Source organism: Salmo salar, chromosome 19, assembly GCF_965601325.2.
Source record: "Salmo salar chromosome 19, fSalSal1, whole genome shotgun sequence".
In the NCBI taxonomy this organism is placed as follows: Eukaryota; Metazoa; Chordata; class Actinopteri; order Salmoniformes; family Salmonidae; genus Salmo; species Salmo salar.
The window spans coordinates 77,695,196-77,715,067 of NC_138309.1; the positions used below are offsets into that span (position 1 = coordinate 77,695,196).

The 19,872-nt window shown below is 41.0% G+C and overlaps 1 protein-coding gene and 1 pseudogene across 1 annotated transcript in view; both read right to left on the minus strand.

Moving 5' to 3' along the window:
• Positions 1-164: 164 nt before the first annotated feature.
• Positions 165-19,872, minus strand: part of LOC106579604 (E3 ubiquitin/ISG15 ligase TRIM25-like) — a 64,307-nt gene continuing 44,599 nt past the window's right edge. Inside the window, exons 3-5 of the mRNA XM_082965542.1 lie at positions 981-1,073; positions 440-673; positions 165-332 (exon numbers count right to left, since the gene is read on the minus strand). Of these exons, the coding sequence (XP_082821668.1) occupies positions 165-332; positions 440-673; positions 981-1,073 (495 nt within the window). The remainder of the gene's footprint in view (positions 333-439; positions 674-980; positions 1,074-19,872) is intronic.
• LOC145850270 (stonustoxin subunit beta-like) lies at positions 17,974-18,792 on the minus strand (annotated as a pseudogene).

Genomic DNA, 19,872 nt, shown 5'->3' on the forward strand with positions numbered 1-19,872 from the left:
ACATAGCGTGCCTTCATTTCTGAAACATTTATGTATAAAAATGTCCTAAAATTAAAGGTGACATTCTGAGCTGTCACCTCATAAAACATTTGATCTCAAACCCAAAATGCTCGATTATAGAGAGACATTTACACATTTTAGCTTCACTGTCCAAAAAGTGTATGTTACCAACCGTTTACAGAGATTTTGGCAATTTCTCCAGAGCAGATCTTTTCAACTTGACATTTCAGCCCAGAGACTGATTTCTTAACATCCTCAAATGAGATGTGCTGGTTGACAGTGATGCAGGGTAAGGCCTCAGATCCAGGAGAGACACAGAGAGATTGGAAACTCTACAGCAACAGATCAGAAAACAGGGAAAGATTATTGTTGAGAAAGAAAAACATTTCACTTTCATCAGAAACTCCTGATGCTGTGGACAAAGATCCAGTGATGTCACCTGGAGGAATGTGATGTTGTCATCTGTGTGTGAGAGCTGCTCCAGCTCAGCTTCTCTCCTCCTGAGCTCAGGCATCTCCTGCTCCAGTTGCTTCAGGAGTCTTTCAGCTCGACTCACTTCAACTTTCTCCTGGGCTCTGATTTGTTCCTTCACCTCAGAGCACCTTCTCTCAATTGAGCGGATCAGCTCAGTAAAGATCCTCTCATTGTCTTCCACTGCTGCTTGTGCAGAGTTCTGTTAAGACAAACAGATAGATAGAAAAAAATCAACAGGCGAAGGTGAAAATGGTGCCATCTGGTTTGCCTAATATAAGTTATTTGTAATTATTTATACTTTTACTTTTGATACTTAAGTATATTTTAGCAATTACATTTACTATTGATACTAAGTTGATTTCAAACCAAATACTTTTAGACTTTTACTAAAATAATATTTTACTTGGTGACTTTCACTTTTACATTTTCAATTAAGGTATCTTTACTTTTAATCAAGTATGACAAGTGGGTACTTTTTCCACCACTGATAAATGGTCAACACTCACCTTGAGTGACTTCACAGCATGTCTCATCTCCTGTGTCTCTTTCTCTGTCTTCTGGATTCTGTTGAATTTCTGTTGTTTCTCCGCCAGCTGGCTCTGCAGTTAACACATGTAATTCCATGGTTCATTTGTACAAGTGATTCTTTCTGTCTTAGTGAAAACAGATGAAACTTTATGATAGGTCAGAGTTTATGCATAATGGGGAAAAGCAATGTGTGTGTCTGTGTGCGTCTGTACGCATGTGACAGATCGGGTTCAATCCCGGGTATCCTGCATGCCAGAAAAGTGCATTAGACTGCTAAGCCAAAGCTTAGGCATTAACTGAAGGAGGCAATGCAACTCTTCAGGTCTCAGTAAATATTATATCACATGAGTGTGAATATTAGCACAGCTATATTATTGGGTGTTGGCTGACTTCCAAGCTATCAAATCAAATTTTATTTGTCACAGTAGTCACTAATATTCAGTTATGAATGGTATTTTCACAGTGATACTCTGAAAGAGCAGCAATTACAGATTGTCCTTACCTGTATCTCAGTCTTTTCTGATTCAGCTGTGACTGTATCATGACCTTTATGTTCACCCACCACACACAGCAGACAGATGTACTGCCGTACTGATCAGCAGTTTATCTCCAGTAGTTTGTCATGACGAGAGCAGATCTTCTCCTCTAGTTGTGTGGAGGCTTTGACCAGCTTGTGCTTCTTAAAACTTCTTTGGGATAGGGGGCAGTATTTTCACGGCCGGATAAAAAACGTACCCAATTTAATCTGGTTACTACTCCTGCCCAGAAACTAGAATATGCATATAATTAGTAGATTTGGATAGAAAACACTCTAAAGTTTCTAAAACTGTTTGAATGGTGTCTGTGAGTATAACAGAACTCATATGGCAGGCAAAAACCTGAGAAGATTCCATGCAGGAAGTGCCCTGTCTGACAATTTGTTGTCCTTCTGTTGCATCTCTATCGAAATTACAGCATCTGAGCTGTTACGTGACACGTTTTAAGGCTTCCATTGGCTCTCACATTACAACATTAATTGAGGAACACTGAAGTGACTATTCAGGAGAACAAATTCAGTAGGGGGTATGGTGGAAGATCAGGGGGACACTGGAGTATGTGAACTGGGCTTCCATTTCACTTGGTACTGCATCAATGGTAATCCATGGTCATAGACTGAGAGTGTGTTCAAGGGGATCGCTATGAGCAAGGTGCTGTGAGAACATAATGTGTAGTTATTCAGCTGATCCTGTCAAACAGGTTAGTTAGAAGATAGAGGTTGGAGAAAGGAGGGAGGCTTCCAAACACTGCAGACATGATAAAACCCTATTCTCCATACTATACTCCACAAGCAATTTTTTGTTGAATTATTATTGTTGACAACACAACACTGTGGCAGTATTATAACATGGGAAAGTTTTGAAAGCCTATTGACTTGGTCACATACAGCCAGGGCCGGTTCTAGGAATGTCATATTGAGACTAGTCTCTTTTGCAAATGAGCCCTGCACAATACAAAAATAAACACATCAATTAACATAAATATACACACTATACACATTAAATACACATTAAGATGTAAAACACATTCAATTAAAACAAACACATCCTTCATTTTAAAAATCCTCTGTTAACTGTCTAATTGCCCTTTGGGACACCAAAGCTTCCAATCGTAATGTATTTTGGAGATTATTTCAAACATACGGTGCAAGGAAGTTAAAGGCTGATTTACCTAAATCTGTAGTTACTAAAGAAATCTCCAGGGTTAACCAACCCTGTGAACAGGTTTGATAACTTGTAATTTGAAATCTGAACAGTGGAGTTAGGTAAATTGGAAGCTTATGGAGCAGAGTTTTGTAAACAAAAAGAGTGTAGTGATGTGATCTACATGACTTTAAAGAGGTCTAGCCAACCTTTTGATACAGGAGGCAGTGGTGAGTATTAAAATTGTCACCTGTGATAAAGTGAAGGGTGCTATGGAAGACATTATCCAGGGGTTTAAGAGTAGTGGCAGCTGCAATTTATTACCTCATATCAGTCTCATTCTGAACGTCGCAAAATTCTTAGATATCGGCACGAACCCTAGTCTAAATGATGACTCAGCGATACACAAATTGGCTTAATTATTTATTTACTAACAAACTAAATAATCACACAGAAATACATAAACACACACACGGTATACGTTGAATTGATTACTAATATAATGCAATGAAAATACCCTAGTGGACTAACCCGATATGACGACTTGTTACCCAATGGAAGGGAGGGGTAAGATACACATATATTTACGCTTGTATGCCTTTGTCATCTCTCTGTTGAAAACACGCATCCGTCTATGGCGAGTAGTTCGATGTCAGTCTCTGGTTGTGTAAGTCTCTGGTTGTTCACCAGAGGTAACAATGTCATCAGTAGTAGTAATAGGCTTCTTTGTCTCTGAGTGTTCGTTAGACTGGTTACATCAGAGGTACACACGCGGTGGACTTGGTTGAGTTTACTAGACTGAAGTACTTAAACAGCTGCAGACTGAATGTTCCGGAGTAGTCTTTAACTTCTTTACTTGAGAGTTACCAATTTCTGGTCTGATAGTTTTAAACCATTTCATCGTATTCAGCTCGCGCTGCACGTATACTGGTCTTGTAGTTTCAAACCATTTCAATGTGTAGCCACCGCTCCAAGCTTTCTGGTCTGAATGTTAATTCTTCAGCAGGTCCATTTAAGCACTCGCCTTGGAGGGCAGTTCCATCACGTTGCCACAATGTCTGTGCTCACGTGGGCGTGGTCACTGACTCAGCAAGAGCTTACATGAAAAACAATTATCCTCTAGAAGGCTAAAATCCCATTTCATCTTGACACAAATAGTTTCATTTTTTATCATAGAAGTTTTACAGGACAGGACATATACATTTGTAGAGTTACAGTTATTTAGTTATACCGTCCTTAATGATATCATAAAACAATAACCGTTCGACAGGGTTTATTGTTTGGATCCCCACCAACTATTTCCCACATTCTTTATGTTAGGAATGTTGTTTCATTATCCACTTTTGGATGTTGGAGTTTTGGTGGCAGATTCTCTCTCTACACACATCAGATTCCTTTGTTCAACGGGTCGTTAAAATCATAAGACCGGCCCACTTACCCCCTTCCTCTCTGGGGAAGGGGGGAAGGGGGGAAGTTTTGTACAGTCATGACACTGTACAATTTTGGACTGTAGCCTTGTAACATCCAGGTCAGCAGTTGGGCCAATTGCGTCCATAATAGTATCATCTGCATATAAATGAAATGTACAACTATAAACAGATTGACCAACAGCCTTTATATAAATAGTGAAAAGAACAGGTCGAGGAATCGACCCCTGCGGAACATCTTTATGTTTTTCAAGAAATTCGTCCACAAACAAGGCAGCACAATTCATTTTAGCATCTACGGCAGTGACAATATCATTAACAACTAATATGGATGCTGTGATAGTGCTGTGCCCTGGCCTATACCCAGATTTATTTATATTCAAAATATCATAATCGGATAAAAGAGAGCGAAATTGCTTATTTACCAAGGATTCGAGAATCGTATCTTTTTGAAATTTGATTGAGCCTTTATTTAACCAGGTAAGACCCATTGCGGTTAAAAACCTATTTTGCGAGGGCGACCTGGCAAGAAGGCAAAACAGGGAAATAGCAGCGTGAACAGTACATCAAATATTACAAAAAAATCCAAGTTATGGATACAATTTGAATATTATAAACAACTGCAGCTATCACAAACAGTGTTGCCAATCAGATTCTTAAAAACAGGCAAGGACACTAACTCCCCTAACTTTAATATCTTTTGAAGCATGTTCCAGGATGAAGGAGCATTATGGGAAAAATATTGTTTCCCCATCTCAGTTCTAGCCTTAGGAACAGACAAGGACAGCAGCGACTGTGAATGAAGACGGTATTGAGTGACTAATCTGATCAGTAAGGAACAGAGACTCAAAGGGAGTTGTCCTATCAATGCTTTGTGCACAAAAGTGTGCCCGTGCTTTAGCCTCCTGGTGGAGATAGAGGTCCATTGCACCATAGCATACAAATCACATTGATGGGTGAGTGATCTAGCGTTTATAATAGATCTTAAAGCACCATGATACACTGTTTCCAGAGTTTTCAAGGTACTTGCTGAGGCCTGCATATAGACAATATCACCAAAATCCAGCACTGATAAAAAAAGTGCTTTGAACAAGATCTTTTCTGGCTAACATCGAAAAGCAAGATTTGTTCCTAAAATAGAAACCCAATTTCAACTTCAGTTTCTTGGTCAAATTATCAACGTGCTTGTCACGACTTCTGCCGATGTCGGCTCCCCTCCTTGTTCGGGCGGCGTTCGGCGGTCGACGTCACCGACCTTCTAGCCATCGCCGCTCCATTTTTCATTGTTCCATTTGTTTTGTCTTGTTTCCCGCACACCTGGTTTACATTCCCTAATCACACTGCATATATATATTCCTCTGTTCCCCCCATGTCTTTGTGTAGAATTGTTTTGTTACGTGTTTAGTGTTACGTGCCAGACTGGTTTCCCCGGGTATCGTGTTTTGACCTGTAGTATGTTTATTGTCATACATTTGCATTATTGTGAGTGTTTTCGCGCTTATTCACTTTTGCCATTGGCTGGAGTTTTTTTTGACGCAGTTGCGTCTGTCTTTTGTGCTTCTGCCAAATAAAATGCGCCTGATCACAACCCTCTGCTCTCCTGCACCTGACTTCTTACCAGTAGAGCACAACCTTGACAGTGCTGTTTAAAATGTAGCTTTTCATCTAACCAAATATACTCCCAATTTGTAAGTCGCTCTGGATAAGAGCGTCTGCTAAATGACTTAAATGTAAATGTAAAATACTTATAGGCTGTGACCCTATCAATTTGCTGGCTTTTTATAGTTAAAATCTGCAAGTGACTCCATCTGTTTACTTTAAGGGAAGAGAAAACCATACATGTAGTTTTCCTTGCATTAAGCACACATTTCAATTCAAAAAGCTGCCTTTGAATAACATCAAAAGCCAACTGTAAGTCCTGAAAAGCCTTCTCAATATTAGATGCACTAGAATAAATAATTGTGTCATCAGCATACAGATGGAGATTGGCAGAGTCAACGTGATCAACACAAAGGAGATGATTGTGGACTACAGGAAAAGGAGGACCGAGCACACCCCCATTCTCGTCGACGGGGCTATAGTGGAGCAGGTTGAGAGCTTCAAGTTCCTTGGCGTCCACATCACCAACCATCTAACATGGTCCAAGCACACCAAGACAGTCGTGAAGAGGGCACAACAAAACCTACTCCCCCTCATGAGACTGAAAAGATTTGGCATGGGTCCTCAGATCCTCAAAAGGTTTTACAGCTGCACCATCGAGAGCATCCTGACGGGTTGCATCACCGCCTGGTATGGCAACTGCTCCGTCTCCGAATGCAAGGCACTACAGAGGGTAGTGCGAACACTGGGGCTAAGCTTCCTGCCATCCAGGGCCTCTATACCAGGCGGTGTCAGGGGAAGGTCCTAAAAATTGTCAAAGTCTCCAGCCACTCTAGTCATAGACTGTTCTCTCTGCTACTGCATGGCAAGCGGTATCGGAGCGCCAAGTCTAGGTCCAAGAGGTTCCTAAATAGCTTCTACCCCCATGCCATAAGGCTCCTGAACAGCTAATTAAATGGCTACCCAGACTACTTGCATTGCCCCCCCCGGAACGCTGCTGCTACTCTCTGTTATTATCTATGCATAGTCATTTTAATAACTCTACCTACATGTACATATTACCACATTACCTCGACACCAGTGCCCCCGCACATTGACTTTGTGCTGGTTCCCCCTGTATCTAGCCCCGCTATTGTTATTTACTGCTGCTCTTTAATAATTTGTTATTCTTATCTATTACTTTTTGTTTGGTATTGTCTTAAAACTGCATTGTTGGTTAAGGGCTTGTAAGAAAGCATTTTACTGTAAGGTCTACAACTGTTTTATTCGGCGCATGTGACAAATACAATTTGATTTGAACAGTCTTCCCTATAGTCTTCCCTATATCATTTATGTACAGTGTAAAAAGGATCAGACCTAAAATTGAGCCCTGGGGAACTTGTCAGCATTCACTTAGGGGTCATGATTTGGGGCTGTACAAATGTTTGATGTATTAGAATAATTAATTATGCTTATGTTATAACCCCTCCTCTTCTATTAATATAAGACCCCTCCCTCCTTACATTTATAGGGTCCTAGACTACAGATTAACAGTATATATATATTCATTATATAGTTTTAGAATTGGTCCACAGTTTGCTCTTTCTTTCTTTCTCTCTCTCTCATAATGTGTGACTGAGACAGAACTCTGCAGGGGAGTGTGGGAGATAAGAGACTACTCAGACATTCCACAATAAATCAACTTTGGGGAGGGGACATTTATTGCCTAGCTTTTAGATAAAAACTGAAACTCTATGTTTGTATAGCTATGGATGCAGGGTTTTGGTCTCAGGAGTAAAAAGGTAATGACGTAGTCAGTGACATCACTAAGGCGGGACTTCGGTTTAATAAAACAACTTGAGACCTTTTGTTTGATGCAGAACTTACTCAGCAACATTCGTGCTATGTTCCTGTTTGTCAACTTCTGTCTGCAATTGCATTAATAAAGGTTTTTGAATGATTTAATTAAAGATATTGTCATAATGCTAATTTCACCAATGAGACAATGATGATTGACAAGGAGGAAAGGAACGAACCTAACAAACTCCTTTTGGAAGACTGGAGTTAAGACGATAATAATCAAGATCACTACTATCCCCACACTTATGGAGTGGCAGCACATAAGCTGTTTTGCATACTTTTGTAATATTTCATGATACCTATTTATATATAAGATATAGGTTACTGAGCCAGCAATGAGGGGGGCAGCACACTTGAGCAGACCCGGCTCCAATTGGTCAGCTCCTGTGGATTTCTTGGTATCTATAGCAAGTAAGGCATCAAGGAATATTTTATTTACTTCACAGTCATTATGTCCTGCATGAAGCAGTAATAACAAACTTCAGCTTAACTTTTTCAAGACTTCACTACCATTTTCAGAGTCCTTAATGCCTTACTGCAAAATGTCAAAATCAGTGTTTAGCCCAATCTTAGAGATATAAGGGTCAGACGTTCTTTCAAAAAGATAGCGTGTTGAAATAAAATGATGATTAAATGCATCAATTATGGTATTTTTGTCCGTAATGGGGCCAGTGTCTGAATTAATTTGTTGGGTCAGAGAGGAGGAAGTGTAATCCTTTAGAGTTTTCCAGAATTTAGCCTGGTTCCCATTACAATCAGAAAGAGTAGTAATAATCACATTTAGACATTTTGGTCAGTATTACATATTGATTCCTCAGTTGGCTAAAAGATTGCCAGTGCTTGACCCAGGGAACATTTCTCTTATGAATGACTTTGGATAATTCAGGTGTGAACCAGCCTTGGTTTCAGGCATGTTAACATTAGAAGCCTCCTCCCTAAGTTTGTTTTATTCACTGCTTTAGCACACTCTGCCAACCCGGATGTCCTAGCCGTGTCTGAATCCTGGCTTAGGTAGACCACCAAAAACTCTGAAATCCACATCCCTAACTACAACATTTTCAGGCAAGTTAGAACGGCCAAAGGGGGCGGTGTTGCAATCTACTGCAGAGATAGCCTGCAGAGTTCAGTCCTACTATCCAGGTCTGTACCCAAACAATTTGAACTTCTACTTTAAAAAATCCATCTCTCTAACAAGAAGTCTCTCACCGTTGCCGCCTGCTATAGACCACCCTCTGCCCCCAGCTGTGCTCTGGACTCCATATGTGAACTGATTGCCCCCCATCTATCTTCAGAGCTCGTGTTTCTAGGTGACCTAAACTGGGACATGCTTAACACCCCAGCCATCCTACAATCTAAGCTTGATGCCCTCAATCTCACACAAATTATCAATGAACCTACCAGGTACCACCCCAAAGCCGTAAACACGGGCACCCTCATAGATATCATCCTAACCAACTTGCCCTCTAAATACACCTCTGCTGTTTTCAACCAAGATCTCAGAGATCACTGCCTCATTGCCTGCATCCGTAATGGGTCAGTGGTTAAACGACCTCCACTCATCACTGTCAAACGCTCCCTGAAACACTTCAGCGAGCAAGCCTTTCTAATTGACCTGGCCCGGGTATCCTGGAAGGATATTGACCTCATCCCGTCAGTAGAGGATGCCTGGTTATTTAAAAAAAAATGCCTTTCACCATCTTAAATAAGCATGCCCCATTCAATAAATTTAGAACCAGGAACAGATATAGCCCTTGGTTCTCTCCAGACCTGACTGCCCTTAACCAACACAAAAACATCCTGTGGCGTTCTGCATTAGCATCGAACAGCCCCCGTTATATGCAACTTTTCAGGAAAGTTTGAAACCAATATACACAGGCAGTTAGAAAAGCCAAGGCTAGCTTTTTCAAGCAGAAATTTGCTTCCTGCAACAGGAACTCAAAAAAGCTCTGGGATACTGTAAAGTCCATGGAGAATAAGAACACCTCCTCCCAGCTGCCCACTGCACTGAGGCTAGGAAACTCTGTCACCACCGATAAATCCACTATAATTGAGAATTTCAATAAGCATTTTTCTACGGCTGGCCTTGCTTTCCATCTGGCTACCCCTACCGCGGTCAACAGCACTGCACCCCCCACAGCTACTCGCCCAAGCCTTCCCCATTTCTCCTTCTCCCAAATCCAGTCAGCTGATGTTCTGAAAGAGCTGCAAAATCTGGACCCCTACAAATCAGCCGGGCTAGACAATCTGGACCCTTTCTTTCTAAAATGATCTGCCGAAATTGTTGCAACCCCTATTACTAGCCTGTTCAACCTCTCTTTCGTGTCGTCTGAGATTCCCAAAGATTGGAAAGCAGCTGCGGTCATCCCCCTCTTCGAAGGGGGGACACTCTTGATCCAAACTGCTACAGACCTATATCTGTCCTACCCTGCCTTTCTAAGGTCTTCGAAAGCCAAGTCAACAAACAGATTACCGACCATTTCGAATCCCACCGCACCTTCTCCGCTATGCAATCTGGTTTCAGAGCTGGTCATGGGTGCACCTCAGCCACGCTCAAGGTCCTAAACGATATCGTAACCGCCATCGATAAGAAACAATACTGTGCTGCCATATTCATTGTCCTGGCCAAGGCTTTCGACTCAGTCAATCACCACATCCTCATCGGCAGACTCAATAGACTTGGTTTCTCAAATGATTGCCTCGCCTGGTTCACCAACTACTTCTCTGATAGAGTTCAATGTGTCAAATCGGATGGCCTGTTGTCCGGGCCTCTGGCAGTCTCTATGGGGGTGCCACAGGGTTCAATTCTTGGGCCAACTCTTTTCTCTGTATACATCAATGATGTCACTCTTGCTGCTGGTGAGTCTCTGATCCAGCTCTACACAGACGACACCATTCTGTATACTTCTGGCCCTTCTTTGGACACTGTGTTAACAACCCTCCAGATGAGCTTCAATGCCATACAACTCTCCTTCCGTGGCCTCCAACTGCTCTTAAATACAAGAAAAACTAAATGCATGCTCTTCAACCGATCGCTGCCTTCACCTGCACGCCCGTCCAGCATCACTACTCTGGATGGTTCTGGTTAGACTAGGTGTCTGGTTAGGTGTCTGGTTAGACTGTAAACTCTCCTTCCAGACTCACATCAAACATCTCCAATCCAAAGTTAAATCTAGAATTGGCTTCCTATTTCGCAACAAAGCATCCCTCACTCATGCTGCCAAACATACCCTCGTAAAACTGACCATCCTACCGATCCTCGACTTCGGCGATGTAATTTATAAAATAGCCTCCAATACCCTACTCAATAAACTGGATGCGGTCTATCACAGTGCCATCCGTTTTGTCACAAAAGCCCCATATACTACCCACCACTGCAACCTGTACACTCTCGTTGGCTGGCCCTCGCTTCATACTCATCGCCAAACCCACTGGCTCCAGGTCATCTACAAGACCCTGCTAGGTAAAGCCCCCCTTATCTCAGCTCACTGGTTACCATAGCAGCACCCACCTGTAGCACACGCTCCAGCAGGTATATCTCTCTGGTCACCCCCAAAGCCAATTCCTTATTTGGCCGTCTCTCCTTCCAGTTCTCTGCTGCCAATGACTGGAACGAACTACAAAAATCTCTGACACTGGAAACACTTATCTCCCGCACTAGCTTTAAGCACCAGCTGTCAGAGCAGCTCACAGATCACTGCACCTGTACACAGCCCATCTATAATTTAGCCCAAACAACTCCCTCTTCCCCTACTGTATTTATTTATTTTGCACCCCATTATTTATATTTCTAGTTTGCACTTTCTTCCACTACAAATCTACCATTCCAGTTTTTTACTTGCTATATTGTATTTACTTTGCCACCATGGCCTTTTTTTGCCCTTACCTCCCTTATCTCACCTCATTTGCTCACATTGTATATAGACTTATTTTTCTACTGTATTATTGACTGTATGTTTGTTTTACTCCATGTGTAACTCTGTGTTGTTGTATGTGTCGAACTGCTTTGCTTTATCTTGGCCAGGTCGCAATTGTAAATGAGAACTTGTTCTCAACTTGCCTACCTGGTTAAATAAAGGTGAAATAAAATAAAATAAAATAAAAAAACAGGCATTCGATCTACCTTTAACTCTCAAAGTTGAGAAGGGGGCATGATTATCTCCAATACTATTGAAGACATTTGCAAATAAGCTTAACGCTAAATCAAGTTCAGGTATAGCTGAGATACAATCAAGGTCCCTAAAATAAAGATCATGTAAAAAAGGTTATTCACTAAAGTTTTTGAAGTTCCTCTTAGTGATGTCACAAGGCTTAGATGTATGCATTTTCACATCTCTGACAGACAACTGGGCAATGGTAACTAAAATCCAACTGCAAAATCCCACTAGCAACATATTTATCTGGAGTATGTGTCAAAATAAAGTCGATTTTGATGTATCTTGAGAATTCGGCCGTGTAGGCTGAGTTATCAGCTGAGATGGGTTTAACTCAGCACAAATATCTTTCAGTGCATCTGACACTGACGTCATCCAATACATTTTAAAATCGGCCATAATTCATATTTAAAATTTACCATAAATGGATAGAAATTCAGATGAATCGTTAAGAGCACACAAGGAAGCCGAGGAAGGACAATACACTCCTACTAGTGTCAGCTGGTTATTATGACCAAGGCCCACATTAAGAACAAGACAATCAAACTGTTTAGGGACAGATGTAAATATAGAAACACCTCCACCTCTGCCAATTCTGTCTGATCTGTAAACATTATAACCAGAGAGATGCACTACATGACCTAAAGTATGTGGACACCTGATCGTCGAACGTCTCATTCCAAAATCACGGGCATTAATATTGCTGCTATAACAGCCTCCACGTAGGGCGATTCTATCAGGTTGAGGTCAGGGCTCTGTGCAGGCCAGTCAAGTTCTTCCACACCGATCTCCACAAAACATTTCAGTATGGACTTTGCTCACCATGTTGAAACAGGAAAGGGCCTTCCCCAAAATGTTGCCACAAAGTTGGAAGCACAGAATTGTCTAGAATGTCATTGTATGCTGTAGCGTTAAGATTTCCCTTCACTGGAACTAACCATGAAAAACAGCCCTGGACCATTATTCCTCCTCCACCAAATTTTAAACTTGGCACATTGCATTGGGGCAGGTAGCTTTCTCCCGGCATCCTCCAAACCCAGATTTGTCCATTGGACTGCCAGTTGGGGAAGCATGATTCATCACTCCAGAGCACGCGTTTTCCACTTCTCCATAGTCCAATGGCGGTTAGTTTCACAGCACTCCAGCCGATGCTTGGCATTGAGCATGGTGCTCTTAGGCTTGAGTGAGGCTACTCGGCCATGGAAACCCATTTCTTGAAGCTCCCGATGAACAGTTATTGTGCTGACGTTGCTTCCGGAGGCAGTACGGAACTCGGTAGTGAGAGTAGCAACTGAAGACAGACAATATTTACGAACTAAACGCATCAACACTCGGTGGTCCCATTCTGTGAGCTTGTGTGGCCTACCACATCATGGCAGAGCTGTTGTTGGTCCTAGACATTTCCACTTCACAATAACAGCACTTACAGTTGACTGGGGCAGCTCTAGCCGGGCAGAAATTTGACAAACTGGCTTGTTGGAAAGGTGGCATACGATGATGGTGCCACGTTGAAAGTCACTGAGCTTTTCAGTAAGGCCATTTTACTGCAACATTTTTGTCTATGGAAATTTAATGGCTGTGTGCTTTATTTTATACACCTGTCAGCAATGGGTGTGACTGCTGCTGCTACTGAATCCACTCATTTGAAGGCGTGTCCACATACTTTTGTATATATAGTGTATCTCTAGCTTAAACTGACATATTTTTACGGGGATTTTTTTATTATGCTAATTAGATTTCCGTGGGGGTGAAGAAATTGACCTTTTATATACATAATGTGAAAATATTTTAATGACATATGTAAGTTAGTCTGTACTCTTATTACTATGAAATTATTAACCTGTTGGGGGTAGGGGGCAGTATTGACACGGCCGGATAAAAAAACATACCCGATTTAATCTGGTTACTACTCCTGCCCAGTAACTAGAATATGCATATAATTATTGGCTTTGGATAGAAAACATCCTAAAGTTTCTAAAACTGTTTGAATGGTGTCTGTGAGTATAACAGAACTCATATGGCAGGCAAAAACCTGAGAAGATTCCTTACAGGAAGTGCCCTCTCTGACAAGATCTTGTTCTTCTTGTCTCTGTTTATTGAAGACTGAGGATCTTTGCTGTAACGTGACACTTCCTACGGCTCCCATAGGCTCTCAGAGCCCGGGAAAAAGCTGAATGATATCGAGGCAGCCCCAGGCTGAAACACATTTGCACTTTTGGCAAGTGGCCGATCAGAGGACAATGGGCTTAGGCGCATGCATGAGTCGACCCCGTGCTTTATTTTCTTTCGTCTTTTTACCTAAACGCAGATTCCCGGTCGGAATATTATCGCTTTTTTACGAGAAAAATGGCATAAAAATTGATTTTAAACAGCGGTTGACATGCTTCGAAGTACGGCAATGGAATATTTAGAATTTTTTTGTCACGAAATGCATCGTGCTCGTCATCCTTCTTTACCCTTTCGGATAGTGTCTTGAACGCACGAATAAAACGCCGCTGTTTGGATATAACTATGGATTATTTGGGACCAAACCAACATTTGTTATTGAAGTAGAAGTCCTGGGAGTGCATTCTGACGAAGAACACCAATGGTAATCAAACTTTTGTAATAGTAAATCGAAGTTTGGTGAAGGCTAAACTTGCTGGGTGTCTAAATAGCGAGCCCTGTGATGCCGGGCTATCTACTTAGAATATTGCAAAATGTGCTTTCACCGAAAAGCTATTTTAATATCGGACATATCGAGTGCATAGAGGAGTTCTGTATCTATAATTCTTAAAATAATTGTTATGCTTTTTGTGAACGTTTATCGTGAGTAATTTAGTACATTTTTAGTAAATTCACCGGAAGTTTGCGGGGGGTATGCTAGTTCTGAACGTCACATGCTAATGTAAAAAGCTGTTTTTTGATATAAATATGAACTTGATTGAACAAAACATGCATGTATTGTATAACATAATGTCCTAGGGTTGTCATCTGATGAAGATCATCAAAGGTTAGTGCTGCATTTAGCTGTCTTCTGGGTTTTTGTGACATTATATGCTAGCTTGAAAAATGGGTGTCTGATTATTTCTGGCTGGGTACTCTGCTGACATAATCTAATGTTTTGCTTTCGTTGTAAAGCCTTTTTGAAATCGGATAGTGTGGTTAGATTAACGAGAGTCTTGTCTTTAAAATGGTGTAAAATAGTCATATGTTTGAGAAATTGAAGTAATAGCATTTCTAAGGTATTTGAATAACGCGCCACAGGATTCCACTGGCTGTTACGTAGGTGGGACGTAACAGAGAGGGTAACAGGGCACCAGTCCTTTCTCAGACACAACTGGTCTTCTAAGAAGGCCTGACTTATGAGTTATTTACACAAATTATAATAGTAGTGATAAATTAATGAATCTGAAGATATGAATTATTTGAGAATCAATTGGCCAGAATAAATAGACAAAGACAAGTTCTTTGTTCAATCAACATTTAATAACTTATTAAAATATTTACAAACATAAAGACAATGATCAGGAAAGGTAGGAAATAGAAGAACAGGGACCTCAAGAATATTAATGTATTTGAATATTCAAGATGTGGTACTCAGTCTCTGAACAAAATCTGTTGTCCTTGGATCTCGTTAGGCTGTGTGGAACTGAACAAAGGAAAGATGGCGGTGTCCTCTTCCTTTCTAGCTTCTTTTCCTCTGAGTTTGGATGGTCCCTTGTGGGCTGCTCCTGTGAGTTGCAGAAGATGTGCTCTAATTTGTCTTCTCCTTCTTTCCTTTTAGAAGGTTAGATTAAATGTACCGTTTAGGCTGCACTTGGTCTTTAAAGACTTAAGCTGTGTTCGAATACTCATAGTAACCGCACTAACCGTACTATTTGTGACGTGAATTGAGTATATAGTATGCTTATTGGTCATAGTATGGATATATTTAGTATGCCAGAAGTTCACAGATGATGTACCAAATTCGCCAAAATTTGAAGTATACATGCAGTGGACACTATTTCCGTGCTTTTAGGGCCCATAATGCAACTCTTCTGAAAATGGGTTCATAAGAAAATGGCGGAAAGTATGCAGCCGAAGTCTGACGAGAGCGGATACAAATTCATTGCTTTAACTAATTATGACAAGTGATAAGAAAATGTTGAAAAATGTAATAAAGTAATACCTTTTCAAATAAGTTACGTTACACATGGCTGACAATTTGTTAGCTACGTGTCACGAGAATTTTTATCCCAATGGTTGAACTCAACTATCACTCAAGCTTTGTCTATTTCCCCAGAGGTCGTAAATCTCCGATTTAATAAAGAATTAGACAAAGTCTCAGATTCTGCAATAGATCAATACTTTATTCAGAGAGCCCTCTGACTTCAAAATGAGAACACAATTATTTTATAACATACACACACGTGACCTCACATCAGTAGAAACTCCACCTCTCTTTAGGTGGGTTGTATTTTTCCACAATACTAACACATAGTTTCTCATTATCTTCTGCAAGCCTAGCCATTTCTAACAGTTACTCCCCTACCTAGGTTGGGGAGGCCTCTTTCCTGTTATTGGTTTCAGAGTTCTCACAAGTCGACAGTTCAGTTGGCCTTGAGTGTCTCAGCTATACCCAGCTCATATTGTGAAATAGTAACACAATGGCCTAGTCACACACATTACTGAATTATGACTCTTAACACATTTCATACAATTATATGGTTTCAGGGTGGAACACTTTAGTCATTATCTTAAACATACAAATTATTCTATCACTACGCTATCCTTACGAACCGCATTGCATTATAGCAGTATGTACCAGTATGTTAGCTAGTTACCTAACGTTTGTTGGCTACCAATACATCGAACTTGCCGGGCAGTCTATTAACTATCTAACTAACTAACCCAATGTTTCTTGACTTGATTATTTACATCATTCTTAGCTAAGTGGTATAGTCGAGTGATTCAATGGCTATCTACTCAGATTTCAGAGCACTCTCACGCAGAATAACTGATGAATTTACGATTGCTCAACACCCGTTGAATATGGCTGGTGTCAGTAAATGTCTGCAAAAAAAGCATCATTAAATTGTTGCCAGCAGGACTGTTACAGTCCCTAATGCTCTGGATTACATGAAAACATCCTAACCAGTTTTACTAAAGTGAGTAAAATGGTCAGAGTGAGGTGTTCTTTCATTTGTGTCTGGAAGTAGCTAGCCAACATTAGCCAGTTAGCTTGGGTGCTTGACTGCCGTTGAACGCTCGGATCAACCCTACTCCTCGGCCAGAGCGTCCAGTGTGCGCTATGAACGCTACAAGAGCGAAACGCTCTAAATTTACGAATGCCCAGAGCGCACTCTAGCAATCCAGATTGAATTTACGTCTTATGTCTTCTTCTGAGACTGTTCACTGCATGGTCTCTTCTGTCCCAATTTCTGTACTGGATTGCAGATACTATGCCCTAACATGTACTTTCCCTAACTTATCAGTTCACCAGTCCTTGCCATTAAAGGCGAAGGTCCAGCCCTGTGTCAGCCTAATGAAGATGGTGATTTCACTCCCTCTTCAGCAGGATAAGAGAGGAGCTTTTCTATTCCTGCTAGGTCACATGGTATCACACCTACGTGTTGAGACCCATTTTTACAACTGATTGTCTTTGAGATAGAGAAAGTATTTTGGTGGAGAAATCTTAAGTTGTTTAAGGTCAATTCAACAATGTTCAGCATGACATTCAAATGGCCCATCGCTACATATACAATACATATCTATCCATCTATCCATGATTAAATAAAGGTAACACATTAATAAAACTATGACTACAGTAAAATCATTGGGAGGACAATGACCTGTCAGTGGAAATAACCCCCTATACTATACAGTGATGATTTAGTAGCCATTTGTCTGCAAAGTTTATCACAGTTAAGTAAACTATATCTAGCCTGTACAGTCCAATTACTGCTCCAATATAACCATTCAACTGTATCAAGGTCTTTATATTACAAACTGTACCTGCCTGTGTTCCTGTCTGGTAGAGGGCTCATGATGACTGTGGAAGACTTTTAGTATATGGAATCCTTAATAACAGAATGCACAAGGACAAGACTGTCAGGATCATTCATGTATACATTTATTTAACTTGGTAATATTTCCTAACCACTTGTTGGAGTTGTTAAAATGTAACAATATGGATGTATGGTTCTGCTTCAGTGTTTTTATCTTAGCAACGCTTAAAAATCATTCAAAAGGGGTTTGCACCCACATTTAAACCAGAGAAGTGACTGGTGTTAGTGGAATCATTCAAAACCCTAGCTCTGCTTGCCAATGCTGAGGGATAGTGCAATTGCTCCAACATGCCTGTATCCTTATGAACGTGAATCACTGTGTCGGTGTCAGTATCTTCACAGATCCATGAAATACTCCGAACCCAGGATAGAGAGGATGAGTGAATGGGGTCTGTACTCTGTGGAGGAGGGTCATTGTGTCAGAGACACTGTAGAAAGACAGAGTTCCTGCCCTGTGGTCCAGGTACACTCCTACTCTAGTGAAGCAGGGGACAGGTATGTCAGTCTGTTCACTATTGTGATAGAAGCAGCTAGAGACACCACACTCCAAACAGCAGGCCTGATTACTGTTTCTAAACCACTCCTCAGGTCCTTTTCTGTTGATGCCTTTATATGAGGCAGCTATATCAATCCACCCACTCCACTCTACCTCCCAGTAGCAGACTCCAGACAGACCCTCTCTACACAACACCTGGTAGTTGGTGGTAAATCTGTCTGGATGGTCAGGATAGGACTGGACCTTATTACTCCATTTCACCTTTCTGTTCCCTTCAGACAGACACAACTCTTTCTATGTTGTGTTGGGATCCAATGTGAGCTGGCAGGAATCTGAAGATGAAGAAAAAAAACAACAACAGATTAAATGTATTTGTGTATCCAGGTGTGTGTGTGTGTGTGTGTGTGTGTGTGTGTGTGTGTGTGTGTGTGTGTGTGTGTGTGTGTGTGTGTGTGTGTGTGTGTGTGTGTTTCTGTGTACATGCATCTGCACAGTATGCCCTTTACTCACATTCCAATAACTCCTCTCTGGTCTTGGGTTCAGGCCTTGTCTCCTGACAGGTGCTTTCATTCCTACGTGATGCCAGTCCTCCAACTGACAGTCCAGACTGAGTCCTCCCAAATGACGGTAGATAATGGGGCTCAGAAGGTGGAACAATGTGGACTTTGTTACTATTGAGACACAGGAAACCAAATATCACTGTTCAATACTGATCATGACATAAACATAACAGAAAGTCAAAGGGGTCAGTGGTTGAAAGAGGTTCAGATCATTTCTTTTAGTAATAAGTTATGTCAATGACCAGATAGAAAGTGAAGTGAAGCTAAAATGTATACATTTGTCTCTATACTCTAGCATTTTGGAGAGAGCGGTTCTTTAAAGAGTTACCATCTCCCGAATTAAGCTCTAAAAGGTCTTTTCCTATCACATCTATAAACAGTCAACTTATTAATCATAACCTCGTATCATATCATCATTCTGAACAGTCGTAACCTCCTTGCATCTGCAAAAAACAGAGCCTTACTTATGATTCAGTACTACACAAATTGGTTTCATTAAGTATTTACTAGCTAATTAAATGGGAACACAGGATAAACATACACACTTTGCACCGGTTACTGACTGGAGATTTAATATGCTGAATACAGGTCCCTAGCAACAAGAACATGGCTGCTTGTTAAATCCTCTTACATCTAGACGTTCCGCTAGCGGAACACCTGCTCCAATATCCAATGATGGGCGTGGCGCGAAATACAAACTCCTCGAAAATCCAAATATTTCAAGTTTTCAAACATATGACATGTGACGTTCAGAACTAGCATTCCCACCGAACACTTCCGGTGAATTTACTAAATTACTCACGATAAACGTTCACAAAAAACATAATTATTTTAAGAATTATAGATACAGAACTCCTTTATGCAATCGCGGTGTCCGATTTTAAAATAGCTTTTCGGTGAAAGCACATTTTGCAATATTCTGAGTAGATAGCCCGGCCATCATGGCTAGCTATTTTGACACCCACCAAGTTTGGTACTCACCAAACTCAGATTTACTATAAGAAAAATTGGATTACCTTTGCTGTTCTTCGTCAAAATGCACTCCCAGGACTTCTACTTCATCACCCAATGTTGTTTTGGTTCCAAATAA